At 43.1% G+C, this 15,540-nt stretch overlaps 1 protein-coding gene across 1 annotated transcript in view; it reads right to left on the bottom strand.

The window, feature by feature from the left end:
* ZDHHC13 (zinc finger DHHC-type palmitoyltransferase 13) overlaps positions 1–13,814 on the bottom strand; it is a 36,063-nt gene extending 22,249 nt beyond the window's left edge. The window contains exons 1-6 of the mRNA XM_066636767.1: positions 13,727–13,814; positions 9,071–9,207; positions 7,047–7,169; positions 3,363–3,440; positions 2,226–2,370; positions 1,161–1,225 (exon numbers count right to left, since the gene is read on the bottom strand). Of these exons, the coding sequence (XP_066492864.1) occupies positions 1,161–1,225; positions 2,226–2,370; positions 3,363–3,440; positions 7,047–7,169; positions 9,071–9,207; positions 13,727–13,747 (569 nt within the window). The 5' untranslated portion in view covers positions 13,748–13,814. The remainder of the gene's footprint in view (positions 1–1,160; positions 1,226–2,225; positions 2,371–3,362; positions 3,441–7,046; positions 7,170–9,070; positions 9,208–13,726) is intronic.
* Positions 13,815–15,540: the final 1,726 nt, after the last annotated feature.

Below are 15,540 nucleotides of genomic sequence, written 5' to 3'. Positions count from 1 at the left end.
ACCAAAGAACTTTTCAGCCAGAATAGGAACGAGTGTTCACTGGACTTCTTGAAAAGCCCATACATACAAGACACCCTCACGTGCTAAAAATGTTACAAACTGCATGCAAGCACACTAAAGGATCATAAGGTTTCTACACAGTTAGCTAAGAAAAGGTAACTCCAAATTAAACTTATTCTTTTCATAGAAGAATTTGTATATGGTACATAAAAATTATAAGTACCTGATGAAACTATAGAAAGAAGAAAGACACACATACTTTAGAATCATCATATTAATCAGAAAGGTTCCCTTTGCAACATAATAACAAACAACAGAATAATACATACTGAATGCGCATTTAATGGAAGCTGCCAGCATTGGGGCACACACCCCATTTTTCTATTTTAAAAAATCCAGCTTTCAGAAGTTTATCCATTAGCTGTGAATGTTTACTTTAGAAATATCTCCTTGAAACATTTGTTGTTTCTGTAATTTGTTGGGTCTGTAATACAAGATTAAGCCTGCAACCCTGTCTGCACTTCCCTGGGGGCAAACTGCAACACAGTAGGATTTACTTCCAGTTAAATACATTTGGGATTATGTTGCTTGGCTACAATTCTACACCAATTTATTAGAGTGTGACTCTCATTCAAATCAGTGGGACTTCCTTCCGAGTAAACATACAAAGAATTTATTTGTTGAGCTATGGAAACCACTTTGTGGACTACTTTTCATGGAAAAGCAGTATATAACTAATCTTAACACTACATTTTTCTTAATTTACAGCAGGGGTGCTCACACTTTTTTGGCTCGAGAGCTACTTTGAAACCCAGCAAGGCCCGGAGATCTACCAGAGTTTTTTTTTACAATGTTCGCGCCATCATAACATATAACATTTATGTGTACAATGTATGTTGGTGTACCTTGAGCCCCACTGAGTATGACAGGACTTACTCCTGAGTAGACATGCCTAGGATTAGGCTGTGAGGCTGCAATCCTAGCCACACTTACCTGGGAGTAAGCCCCATTGAGTACAATGGGCCTTACTCCCGGCGTTTCCTCCCAGAGGCACCTGAAGGGGGGGGTCGGCACTCCGCGATCTACTCATTTTGCCTCGCGATCTACCAGTAGATCGTGATCCACCTATTGAGCACCCCTGATTTACAGTCATTACTCACCCAATTATTTTGTGGGCTGACAGCATAAGAGGTGTTCGTCCATTGAGATCAGTTGTATCTATACTCTAAACATGAAAAAATATTAACGTTTCAGTAAATAAAAATAACAGCTAAGTCCATAGTTGGGGATATAAACTGGCAGCACTGCAGTGAATTAAATTGTATAATTCATTAACCATTTACAGTTTGATGTAATTTTCATGACGCCCCTGGGCTATCACTAAGATGAAACACCAATACAGCTTGGGCAGTTAGATTTCTAAAACAAACTGAAAGATTAAACAAGCTGATCCCAAAAGCTTGCTGGGGGGAAAAATGTTGGGGGGGGGGAAGAGAGTGGAATGGGTGGGATGCCCAGGTACAGTATCAGCACTGTATTGTAATCTAGAGGTGGGATGCTTGAGTTCTAAACTATGGTCTGTATGTGATCTGTGATCAGGTGAATGTGCTTGGATCTGGATCTCTGCCATAAGCCACTCTCTGTAAATATCTTTTCTGGGACTTGTCAGTGTGGTGCCGCACTTTGAGAAGCTTGGAAAACCAAGCAAGGCTCAATGAAGCCTTTCTCCAATTTTATGTTTTATGTATTGTACTGAACCTCGAACTGATCACTTTGTGTCTGTTTTGCACATTTTGCACCATTCTGGTATGCAAAGGGGGATACTGTAATTAAAAAAAAATTTTTGTTTGTCTGTGCGATGCTGCACTTTTGAGAAGCTTGGAAAAAAGTATGTATACATGTTTGGTAATAGTCTAAATGATATAGTTCGCAGTTGAAATACGTATTGTGCTTTTTTGCGCTGTTTGTACAATTCTGAATAAGAATTTGGATAAAATACGTAACACCACAACGTACTATTTTTTTCCAAAATTTCTGATTAAAATATCCAAATTTAAGGATTAAAATATCCTCCAAAAACACCCCTAGTTATAGCTGTGCAATTATAAAATAAGATGCATACCAGCACAAGTATGAATTGTTCATCATTAAGGTTTCAAGTAACACCCACCTACAGCAAGTCACAGTGAGAAAGAAGAACTTAAGACATCACACTAAAAACATACCTGACCCTTTGATATGAGGTAAGCGATAACAGGCATGTGCTGAAAAAGCACAGCTAAATGCAGGCTGCTGTATCCTTCACCATCAATAAGAGTGGGATCTGCTCCAAATTTTAACAAAAGTATGACCATAGACAAATGTCCTTGTCTGGAAAAAGATAGAAGCTTTTTTTAAGAACACTACCTTATGCAAACAAGATGAAGTTCTTTTCCTAACAAAAAAATGTGATAAGAGTTGATGTGATAAAACTGTGTTGTAGCAGTCATTGGTCCAGGATTATGCAGTAACACAGAGATTGCTGATAGCAGCTAAGACACCGGGGGTTAGTAAATGGAAGAAAAACCATGCATAAGTGGCTATGGGCAAACATGGGAGATAGAAAAAAAAAATACTAAAAGTAGCTGCAGATGTCAGAAGGTTGAAATTTGCAAAAGAGAACCTGTAAGCAGGCAAGAGGGGTGCTTAGTTTTTTCCTCTACTCCTTGTTTCTCTCCTGCAACTGTTCTCTTGTTCTCCCAAAGCAGGGTTCCAAGATGTGATACACAGGTCTGGCTTCAGAAGGGCTTCTGACTGAAATATCTTGTATTGAACAGCAAGACAAATACATGACACTGCCTTATAATTAGTTGGGCCACTAGTCTACCTAACTTAAAATTGTCCACACTGATTGGCAGCAGCCCTATAAAGTCTCAGGTAGAGGTCTCTACCAGCATCTCTACCCTAATCCTAAGGGAGATGCTCGGAATGAATCTGGGATCTTCTGCATGCAAGGCATGTGCTCTACCCTGGAGTTATGGCATTTCTCTGGGAGAAGCACTGGTGCTGTAACGCTCATACGTTCTCACAGTTCTGAGGAGCCATCAAATCTTGGCACACACATTTCCTCTCTTTAGCCTCAGGTACACTATATAAATATACATTCAACACAAGGAACACAGTCTCTGCTTGCAAATCTCTGGGTTAGATCCAGTATCTTGTTTTGTTGCGACTTCAAGCCCCACACATTTCTAGCAAAGTAATTTTTGCAGAATTAAAATTCTGTTTCCCTTTACAGATCACATCCACACATCGGAATACAAATTATTTAGCACTGTATAATCTGAATACAAAGCATTATTTGGTATTGCTAAGTTCCATACCGAATAGCCCAGTGAAGTGGTGTTGAATTTAAGTCCCCTCCTAGTTGATCCACTACTGCACCTTTGGAGATAAAGTACCTGCATAGCAACAAAACAAAAGCATTGCATAAATAGATAATCAGCAAACATTTAGAAGAAAAGCCTGTACTAATATCTGGGCAAAGCCTTTTATGCCCAAGGTCAGTATATTAATTTCAATGACTGCTGAAATATCACTGCATATTTGCCTATTGTTTTTGGTAAGAAAAATAGGAATTTTACTTACCAGGTGAATTCCTGTTCCTGGTAGAGAAAGTGCATTCCTCAAACATATTCAAGTAACATGCTCCCATGCAAAACTGTCTAGGGGAAAATATAACACTATCTCAATTCCCCCCCCCCCCCCCCATTGCAAGATAGTTCTAATGGGCATAGAAACTTGAACAGTTTGCCGTATGGTATGGAGGCCATCTATTCCACTGAAGACATCAAACATTCCACAGGGTTAGCAACCAACTAATCGACTCTTCAAATCTCAGCCAATATACATCCCTAAATGGCTTGGGTTCAACTGAACAGCCAGTAGCTTTGTTGCACTATTGCTAGTAGAATGCTCTGAACAATACTATAATAGGTACATTCTGTAACTGGTCCCATGTTAACCTAAAAGAATGGGAAAATGTAGTATTGTTTTAGCTGTTGATTGATGTTAACTTGGAAATGTAAATGTATTTTGTATTTGTGAGCTATTGTTACATGCCCCGCTCTTCAAGTTGGGAGGGAAGGCTACAAATCTGCCCTCATCATCAAAGGGGCAAAAGGTTTTGCATAACATAATAGCAAAATATTTTCTAGGAGACAAGTCAGAGGGAAGCAGAACAATGCTAAAGAAAAAAATGTGAGGACAGGGATGTCCTCATCTTTCCCTTTTCTCCAGATAAGTGACAAAGATTAAGAGAATGCCCTAGCATGACACAGGCCCATCCCACCAAAATTTAATTTGAGCAAGGAATTAGCATCTGTCTTCCAGTGCTGAGGAAAAGAACAAAGAGGTGGAAAGCAGGAACAAAGATTACACTGTCCTAAACATGTGCAGGATGTCTTTTGTTCACAATTAATCTTCACAATCAAGAGATATTTGATTCCCAGCATCTAATTTCTCCTGTTAGAGATTAAATTCTTTAGCCTTCCCAACTGGCTTGCTGGCTTCAAGAAAACTAGGCAAGATGAAGAAAATACTGGGTTGCAATGTTGATCAGGTCTGCCTACTCCTACTTGGTTTGCCTCTGCTGGTTAAAAAGAGAGATCAAAATGTTATAGAACAGGGTAAAGTTGCACCGGGTGTGAAAAATCCTCTTTCTTTGTATATAGTCAGGTCTGCCCTTTCTGAGAGCCCAATCCTAAACACTGTGTGCTGATTTACCATCAACACACACTGTCGCAAACGTGCCATAAAGCACATATGCGAGCCCTCAGAGCTGGTCCAGCATTAGAGCTAGCCCAGCACCAGACAGCTTGGCAGTTGCCTGAACTGCCGGGAGGCAGACAGGTAGGTGGGGGAAGGCAGGGAGGAGACAAGCTGGGGCAGAGGGAGGTGGGAGAGGGCAGGGAGGAGGTGTACCAGGGGGAGGGAGCGGGGCGGGAGGAGGGTGGGATTGGTGGAGCTCAGCTCCACTGGATCCTGAGCTCTGTGTCAGGTCCCATGGCCTGACATGGAGCTCTTCAATGCTGCGGCAGCTCCAGAGCTGCTGTAGAATTGAGCAGCCTCATTGCGGGGCTACTTCCTTTACTTTGGGGGAGGGGACAAACATCCCTTTCTCCTGAGGAGATGGCAGCAGCTGCCCAGGGTACGCTGGATGCCATGGCAGCTGTTTTCGCCATCGCAGCCCTGCGCTCCAGGCAGCTCAAGGTTGGGCTGTTAACTTGTTTGCCTTTGGGAAAGAGGAGTGTGAAGGCAGATCAAGACAAAGCTACATCTTCAATTGGGGGAGGGGCAAGATAAGAAATTTGCTTTCTGACCTTATCAGAAATTGTTGACAACTGGGGGCGTGACTTCCACACACTCAATATGCTACACACTGAAAATATGCATATTCTTCTGTACTATTTCAGCACGTTGCTAGTCAATAGAGCACTATAATCTAGAAAAAGTAATCTTTCCACTTTAGATGGCATTTAGAGGTTAATTACAATGCTGAAACTGAGCAGGAAAGGGATTCACCAATGACAAAAAGGACAGTTTCATTTAAATGTAAATTTCAATTACAAAAGGTTATCAAAGGCTGTAATCCAAAACATACTTACTTGTGAGTAAGACCAACTGATCTGAATGAGACATACTTTGGTGTGATCATGCATAGGATTCTGCTATTATCAGTTTCTGTACAAAGTGTCTTAATGATGAACAGCTACCTTTATTGCAAACCCTATACTGCTAACCTTGATCCTAAAACAGTCAAGAATACTGTTTTAAAGCACCTTGTACTTCTAAATAAGATTCAAAGAACTGTGAGCAAAATTCAGTTTATGTCCCAGATTTCTCAACCTCTTTCTTTCCAGTGTAACCTGTGTTCTCCCCCAAAAGCTGATCCTGCTGGTCAAGAGACTCCCCAGTTCAAAGGGAAATGTGATGTGTTGCAGGTGGGTGGGTAGAATCTGCAAATATGGAGACTTCTCTGTTCCGTGAACAGAAATGACTCGTGTGTGCAAGGTGTTATCTGGCTACCTCTTCTAGTGCAATTTTTAGCAAAATACAGACACATGGCCGGTATCTGTGGTGATACATTCCTGCTGCTACCGCAGATACCCCAAACTGCAGATAGTCACGAATCCTACTCAAATCACCCCCCACCCTGGGTGAGCTCATGACTCACCTCTCTTCATTTGCAAATGCTTTTCAAAATGCAGTACTTTCTGCCTTTTGCTTTGGAACACTTTGGAAAAGAAAACAGACAGAGAGAACCTAGACTCACAGCTGCTAGAGAAGAATGCAAGAGGAGCCGATAGTCAGAACACACCAACAGGAAGCAGACAGCAGAGGAAGTAGATTGACAGCAAGAATGCTAGATTGCACTTCCTGTTTGTGTTTTCACTGTTGTCTCCTCTAGCAGCTATGAGTCTAGGTTCTTGCTGCTTGCTTCCTTCCTTTTCCATAGCATTCCAAAGAAAAAGGAAGAAAAAAGTGTCTTTTCCAAAGCATTTGCAAATGAAGTGAGGTGTGACGGGGAATTTTTTTAACCTTTATTAGTGAACAACATAATACAATGTTAGAATCTTAAAAACACAATATTATATGTGCAATATAACAATAAAGGGAAAAGTGGAGGAAAAGAAAAAATGGGAAAGAAATAAAATGAAATAACTGGGAGGAGGGATTTTGAGAACTCCAGATAAATGAAACCACTGATATAGGACCCATGGGATATGGGGGGAAGCTACTGTATGTGACAAATTTACAGTTTTATTTAAAGTTTTTCATATTATTTTCAATAATTATATTTGAGCGTAAGTCACACCATAGATGTGTGGTGTGTAAAATAATTTAAGTTTCTCTAGTATAACCATATGCAAAGTGGACTGAAGCATATCTTATGCACTTCTCTTAGCACACACAAAAAACACAAACACAACAAGAGCAATATTATACCCAATTCATTTGTTTACAGTCACAAGTTCATGCAAACACATATACAGTCAATAGCGTACCTGACAAGATCCAGCCGATTATTGATAGCTGCCCAGTGAAGAAGTGTAACATTTTCTTTGTCCGGCTGTCTTACATCATATCCTGCTTCTACCAACTCCTTGCACCGTTCCAACAGACCATATCTGATATAAGAAAAAAATTAATTTAACTTTACTTAGAGTTATTGGAGGAAATTTTTAAACAGTAAGAAGTTTGAAAGCTGGTATAATTTTATTCTAAGTACTGTATTTAAATACTTATTAAATTACAGCTAATAATGAAACTATTTCATAACAACAAAAGTGGACAATACAAAGAGAATGTGCCAGACACATATATAGAAGAATCTATCAAAGGTAAATATAAATTGCTTGTAACTGGAAAAATTAGTCTAAATAGTTTAATATTATGTATTATCAGTTACTACAGTATATAAAAAAATGTTGCATGACTGACCATTTGTAGTAGATTACAAACAAAATCTTCAATGCAAAATGTTTTGGTAAACGAGGTATTAATGACAATTTTTTTAAAAAATAGGAAAATAAGTCTGTTCAGAATTCCTAACATACCAAAACTTCCATACTACTGAAATCCACATCACTCCTACACTCCAGTCGGTTGCACTAATCCTGCTTCCCTCCATCCACAGGGCATTTTATGCAGGCTTCAAATACTTCAGCATACTCGGATCATATGCAGCAGAATCTCATTCGTGTACTGAATGGAGAATGCCTGACTAATGCTGTAAACACAGTTTCCAGTGAATAAACCCCACTGAGCACTACTTCTGAGTAGACATGCATAGGATTGTGCTATAAACCCACAGATAGCTCAAAAATACAATCTTCAGTGAAATTAATTGTTATTATTTGCATCTGTTCCTAGAGTAGTTAAAACACATTTTTGAGATGGGATGTAGTATCCTGCCATAGATGGCCAGTCCACAAGGCAGCATGCCAAGTGCTGCCCTGATTGCTCAATGAAGTGGCAGCCTCTGCTCCTCCCACTCTCAAGTGTTCCAGCTGAGCCCCCTTCTCCCCTCCACATTTCCTCTTTCTCTTTGCCCCCCTCTTCTTTTTTCCAATCCAGGGAGTGGAAGGAGAAGGAGGAGGAGCAATGGAGCAAGTAGACAAAAATGAGTGCACCCCACCAACCTGCTGCCCAAGACCACCGCTTCAGTTGACCTCATGCTGGCTGGCTCTGCTGACATATTTGGTGAAAATATTATCTGTTGGGATAGCTTCAGTAACTATTCACTGACAAAATGTGTGTTGTAGATGTTATACTTAATGACTGTAAGGAATCATAACTTTTGCTTGCTTAAACAAAGTACATAACACATTTGTTACAATAGGAAAGAACACATCTGTTACCACAGGAATCTAGTTCCTACTAAACATTGTCAAGCTTTTAGGTAACAAGGAACTTTCCAAAGGTAAAAATTTAGGGAATCATTTTTTGTTTTACATCTTTTAAAGGCTTCAGTACTCAGCACCTTATCAAAATGGTCAAACTGACCATTCACTTCCATTAACCAGCATCCTGGGATAACAGAGGTAGCATAACCTCACCAATTAGTTTGCCAAATCAAATCTAAACACGTAATCTGAATTAATGTGCAGCAGTCTTGCATCAAGTTATCAAAAGTTATATTAAAGTCCTATATCAAATAACATTTCTTATCTTTGAAATTATGATGTTTTATTCTTGCTTGGTTTTAATGCATATGTATGTTTTATATAAATTGTCTTGTTAAGCTTTTGCAGTATTCATTTCTTCTAAAGGAATGACATGGAATATAAACTAGAGTAGGACAGGAAGGTTTTCCTATGAGAAACAGGCCCTTTTCCAGAAAAAGAGAGAGAAGCAGTTTGGATTATGCAAGAAAAAAATCCTACATTTAAATACAAGCAGGTTTATTGGTCTCTCTTTTGATCTCTCTAATCTGTACCATGTATTGCAGCTGAAATCCAATACATCTTTATAAATGCAATTACTTCACAAAATGGAATGAAAACACCAAAAAAAAAAAAAAACTTACTGGGTTGCTTTGACAATATCAAAGTTACTGTAGTCCTCTGCAAAAGGAAGTGGATTTTGCTCTTTGCACAGATCTTTCTCTTCATACGTGTTAGGCCAGCTGCAACCGTGATGGGGGCCATGGCAGTGATCTTTACACTGTGGATTAGAAATTAAAATATTCATAAATACTTGTTTTTCCAAAAATGTGACACACACACACACACACAGAAGCATAGAGATGGACAATACTGCACAGTCACAATTTGATATATGTAATTTTTACCCATATTTAAAAAGCCAGAACTATCACAAAGAAAACATTCAATGAAACTTTAACAGGAGCCACATCTCTGACTGCCCTCAAACACAAGCCTGGAAGTAGGTTAGCATTAAAGGGCACTCAGACCCTATGTCTATACAAAAGAGGGCATGTGGATTTGAGCATGAAAAAGTTAGGTAAAGAAGTATGCAATCCCATGATCTGATCCCCAAATCGTTGTTAATGGACAAACTAGAACAGCAATGTAGCAATTCACATGAACCAGCAGAATAAGAATCAGGGTACTTTTATATATTGAGGAAGGTGCAACTTCAGCATTCACACACAGTTTATTGTTAGAAGCACATATTCCCCCAGAAGGAAAAAGTGACATGAAGGATGTCACCAATTCTTTGGTGCTTGGCATCTAGAGACACCAATAGTGCCACACTAAGAACACTGAGCACAACCTCTAGGGCAGTGGTTCTCAAACTGGTGGGTTGTGACCAGTAACACTTTCCCCATCCCTTAAATGGATGGGGGAAGGGGAGGGAGGCAGCAACACGATCCCCAGGATTGCATCGCTAAGGGGGGCAAGGGGGGTGCTTTGCACTTTTTAAAAGTAGGGCTGCAGCAGGCTGCAGGAGGTGAGGGGAGCTCTGCGCAGTCCTCCACAGCGCTTCCTGGGGTTTGGAATCTGCAATCAAAGCAGCAGGCACAAAGCACTGCCATTTTGCAGGAGGAGATTTGCACCCTCTTCTATTGTAGATTCCAAGTCTCCAGGAGTGCTGTGGAGGGCTATGCAGGGGTCCCCGCACCCCCCTTAGCGATGCATTCCTGGGGATCGTGTTGCTGCCCTAGCCCCTCTCCTGCAAGAACCTACTTGCGGGGGGGGGGGGGGGAGTAAAGCTCCCTCAAAGTTTGAGAAACCCTGCTCTAGGGTAACTTTCATGTGGACAAAGAGTTAGATTGTGTACTCATCCTTAAAGGTAAAGGTAAAGGTAAAGGTAAAGGAGCACCCGCTCCTTCCTCATATTATCAGAGGCAATGCATGTGTAACAAAAGTTATGTGGAAATTATATTCACATGAACTGGCCCTATGAGAGAAGTTAAGGTGAGGAAGACACATTTATTTGGCTTTCTCATTAAAGAGAACATACTCCTGATCCTGAACTGCTTATTAATGTGAAAGTCACTACAGTAGATATTTCTCCAACCAGTGACCATAAAGGAGAAGGATGTTGCCTCCATAGATCCTACACCTCTCCAGTAGCATTTGAAAATAGTTAAGGTGGGCACTGGGGTGGGCCAAAAATCTCACTGATTTATCTATGGGGGGTGTTATTGCAGGCAGCAACCCCCCAAAAGAATAAAACAGAGGCTTGAGTTGGTAAGGTGGGCTGAAAATTTCACTGATCTATCTGTGAGGGGTATTATTGCAGGCAGCAACCCCCCACCCCAAGAATAAAACAGGCTTGAGCTGGTAAGGTGGGCACTGGGGAAGGCTGAAAATCTCACTGATTTATCTGTGTGTGTGTTGGGAGGGTGTTATTGCAGGCAGGCTACAGAGAAAATTCCGAAACAGGGTTAGCTTCCCCTTATTTATCTGTTTTTCTTTAATTTAATTATTTATAATTATTTGATTTTGCTTGATGATGTCACATCCAGCCATGATATTACTTCTGGTGAGTCCTGGACAGATTGTCTGTTATTCTAAAAAGTGGGTCCCAGTGTTAAAAGTTTGAAAGCCATTGCCTTAACTCAAAACAGGCCAATGAGACATCCGGGGAGGGGAGGGGTGACACGCTAGTGACCAAAATTCTGGAAATCATTGCTTTTAGGAATAAAACCATCATGTTATATACCATTTGATGCAGAATTTCATCCACTGCTTGTGGGGAAATGTTCACTGCATTAATTTTTCTGGCTATTATTATATTCATTCCATGTCATGACTATTACTATCTCTGTCTCACCTATCTCACAGGGTTGTTGTGAGGACAAAATAAGAGGAGGAACCATGTACACCACCCTGAGCTGCTTAGAGGAAGGGTGGTATAAAAAGTGAATTAATTAATTAAACAATATAATTAATATTAATACAACACAGTCCTGGAACGTGCTGGAATCCCTAGAATGTATTCACTGCTGAAACAGAGACGCCTGCGTTGGCTTGGTCATGTTGTGAGAATGGATGATGGCCGGATCCCAAAGGATCTCCTCTATGGAGAACTCGTGCAAGGAAAGCGCCCTACAGGTAGACCACAGCTGCGATACAAGGACATCTGCAAGAGGGATCTGAAGGCCTTAGGGTTGGACCTCAACAAGTGGGAAACCCTGGCCTCTGAGCGGCCCGCTTGGAGGCAGGCTGTGCAGCATGGCCTTTTCCAGTTTGAAGAGACACTTTGCCATCAGTCTGAGAATAAGAGGCAAAGAAGGAAGGCCCATAGCCAGGGAGACAGACCAGGGACAGACTGCACTTGCTCCCAGTGTGGAAGGGATTGTCACTCCCGGATTGGCCTTTTCAGCCACACTAGATGCTGTTCCAGAACCACCTTTCAGAGCGCGATACCATAGTCTTTTGAGACTGAAGGTTGCCAATACTTATAATTAATAATTATTAATAATTAATTAAGTTATACGGGGTGACAAAAATTTATGGGCCTCAGGTGTCAAATGACCTAGCTACACCTCTGCATCCACAGTGATAATTTCTGGAAGGGAGGAGGCTGAGAAGGCCTATTAATTGACAGAGAGGCTTTACATTTCTGACACTCCCACCACTACATGGTGCTAAAGAGAAACAAGGACCACATGGATGTGCCTGTAAGCCTGGTATTCTGAATTATATGATATGGTACAATTTGGAACTAACCTATAACAATCAGTTTCAGTTTGTACAGTTAACAAAAATACTGTCAGAATCCAGGTAGGCAAGAATAAAACAGAAGTCAGATTAAATTCAAGTTATCCCCCCCCCCACTGCATTTCACATTTTTAACACTTAGTGCACAATCCTATGCATGTCAACTCAGAAGTAAAGTCTCATTACAATCAATAGGGTTTATTCCCAGATGAGTGTGAATAGGATTGCAGCCTTAATTTATTTTGCAGAATACCATGCATCATGCCTGAAATCAGCCTGACATCTTTATTAACATATTTTTTACCAAAAAAACCCCCAGAAATTTTCAGAAAATTTGGATCTTCAGAGAGGGCAGTTGTCCACTTTCCCCCACACCCATTCCTAAGAACATAAGAGCCCTCCTGGATCAGGCCAAAGGTCCATCTAGTCCAGCTTCCTGTGTCTCACGGTGGCCCATCAGATACCCCAGGGAGCACACAAGACCACAAGAGATCTGCATCCTGGTGCCTTCCCTTGTCAGCTGAGCATAGAAGCATAAGAAGAGTGCTGCTGGATCAGGTCAAAGGCCCATCTAGTCCAGCTCTATCTCACGTGGCCTTTCAGATGCCTCAGGGAGCACACAAGACCAGAAGAGATCTGCTTCCTGATGCCCTTTCTTGCATCTGGCCTTCCTTGCATTTTAAAGGCATCTAGACCAGACACAATCACCACATCCTATGGCAAGGAGTTCCACAAACCAATTACACAACTGTATTTCCAACAGAACCAGGCATTTCCAATACAATACAAGCATCCTGATGCAACTCCCTTGCACCTGGCCTCCTGAGGTAAGCTACTTCTAAAATCAAGGCGTGGCACATACATCATGGCTTGTAACCTGTGATGAACTTGCAACCTGCCCAATTCCCTTTTTAAAGACATTCAGGCCAGACACCATCACCATATCCTGTGGCAAGGAGTTCCACAGGCTAATCACATGCTGGGTAAAGAAATATTTTCTTCTGCCTGTCCTAACTCTCCTGACACTCAATTTTACTTGGTCTCCTAAACCATGGTGGGCAAACTTTCAGCTTTAGGGATCCTGTAATATCTGCATAGAAGAGGGAATTTCAGCTGAGGGAATTGACTATAATGGGACTTCCTCTGAGTAGACAGGCACAGGATTGGGCTCTGAGGCTGCCATCCTGCCCACACTTACCTGGGAATAACCTAAGCCCCACTGACTACACTGGGGCTTACTTCTGAGTAGACATGGCCAGCATTGGCCTCTGCACCTGCCCTTTCCCAAGGGGGCTGCTGCTGCCAGGCTGCTAGTTGTGGTTCTCCTCCAGCTTTGGGGGAAGAGTTGCTGGAGCCAGCCCCACCTTGAGGTGGAGGGCGTCAAAGAAGGGCAGCCAAACACCCCCCCCCTTTAGTAGTGGCTAGAAGGCACTCCTTGGAGACCCACAAGAGGGAGGGAGGCCACTTGCCCTTGCCCCTCACGCCTCTAGGCCTCCCCCGGCCCTCCCTTAGCAACGGCCAGCCCGTGCCCCCAGGCGACCCCTGCTCACCGCAAGGCCGCCCCCCTCCATCGGGACGCCCCACCGGCCCGCAGCCTCCGCTCTCCTGGCCGCGCTTCCTGGTTACCGAGGCGCACGCCGCGCTCAAGCTTCCCAGGAGGAGGAGCGGCTGGAGGGAGTCGGCGCCTGCCTCGCTGACCCGGCCCCTGGCGGCCTGGAGGCGGCCTGCAGCGCCGGGAGGACGGAGCCCCCCCAGGCCCCTTCCCACAGCCCTCGCCCGGCCGCGGTTGACTGAGGCTGAACCCGCAGACCCGCGGGGCTCGCGGCTGGAAAGGCGCGTGGAGGGCTGTGTGGTCCTGGGCTGAGGGGCCGTCCTGCCCACACTTCCCTGGGAGTAAGTCCCACTGGCTAGAATGGGACTTACTTCCGAGTAGGCAGGCACAGGGTGGGCTGTGAGGCTGCTACTCACACTTTCCTGGGAGTAAGCCCCATTGGCTAGAATGGGAATCACTTCTGAGTAGGCAGGCACAGGGTGGGCTCTCAGTCACTTCAGTACAGACTGAGCCCATGCCTGCTTACTCAGGAGTAAGATCTCATTGGGTACTGTTAGGGCTTTGAGCCCAATCCTGTGCATATCTACCCAGAAATAATTATAGTCAATGGGGCTTACTCCCCAGTAAGTGTGGATAGGATTGGGCTGTTCCTTGGAATAAGGCTGCATTCCCATCCACACTTACCTGGGCCCTATTGATTATAATGGAACTTACTTCTGAGTAGACAGGTGTAGGATTGGGCTCTCAGTTCCATTGACCAGTGCAGAATGAGCCCATGCCCACTTACTCAGAAGTAAGATCCCATTGGGTGATGTTAGGGCTTTGAGCCTGATCCTATTCATATCTATTCAGAAGTAAGTTCCTGTATAGTCACTGGGGTTTACTCTCAGGTAAGTGTGGCTAGGTTGCAGCTGTACTCCCCAAGTGGATGTGCACTAGGTTCTATTGGGGAGGGGGGGGTAAACAGGTGGTAATTTGTATCCAAGCCCAGAGTCCAAAACAGGGCCCAGGAGCAGTGCCTCTGAGAGGAATTTTATCAGGGGGTACAAAGTTTCTTTGGGGCCCCATCCAAAGGGGAAGAGGTTGAAACAGAGCGGGGGAGGATCGTGACATGGGTGGGCACAACAGGGGTGATGAGGGGCAAAACAGGGCAGGAGGGAGGCCTGATATGGGAGGCCAAGAGAGACTATGAGGAACGCATGGCCAGCAACATTAAGGGGAATAATAAAAGCTTCTTCAAATATGTTAGAAGCAGGAAACCCGCCAGAGAAGCGGTTGGCCCTCTGGATGGTCAGGGAGGGAAAGGGGAGATAAAAGGAGACTTAGAGATGGCAGAGAAATTAAATGAGTTCTTTGCATCTGTCTTCACGGCAGAAGACCTCGGGCAGATACCGCTGCCCGAACGGCCCTTCCTGACCGAGGAGTTAAGTCAGATAGAGGTTAAAAGAGAAGATGTTTCAGACCTCATTGATAAATTAAAGATCAATAAGTCACCGGGCCCTGATGGCATCCACCCAAGGGTTATTAAGGAATTGAAGAATGAAGTTGCAGATCTCTTGACTAAGGTATGCAACTTGTCCCTCAAAATGGCCACAGTGCCAGAAGATTAGAGGATAGCAAATGTCACGTCTATTTTTAAAAAGGGAAAGAGGGGGGACCCAGGAAACTATAGGCCGGTCAGCCTAACATCCATACTGGGTAAGATGGTGGAATGCCTCATCAAAGATAGGATCTCAAAACACATAGACGAACAGGCCTTGCTGAGGGAGAGTCAGCATGGCTTCTGTAAGAGTAAGTCTTGCCTCACGAACC

The sequence above is a fragment of the Tiliqua scincoides genome, chromosome 1 (assembly GCF_035046505.1).
Source record: "Tiliqua scincoides isolate rTilSci1 chromosome 1, rTilSci1.hap2, whole genome shotgun sequence".
In the NCBI taxonomy this organism is placed as follows: domain Eukaryota; kingdom Metazoa; phylum Chordata; class Lepidosauria; order Squamata; family Scincidae; genus Tiliqua; species Tiliqua scincoides.
This window is presented reverse-complemented; position numbering and strand designations above follow the sequence as displayed.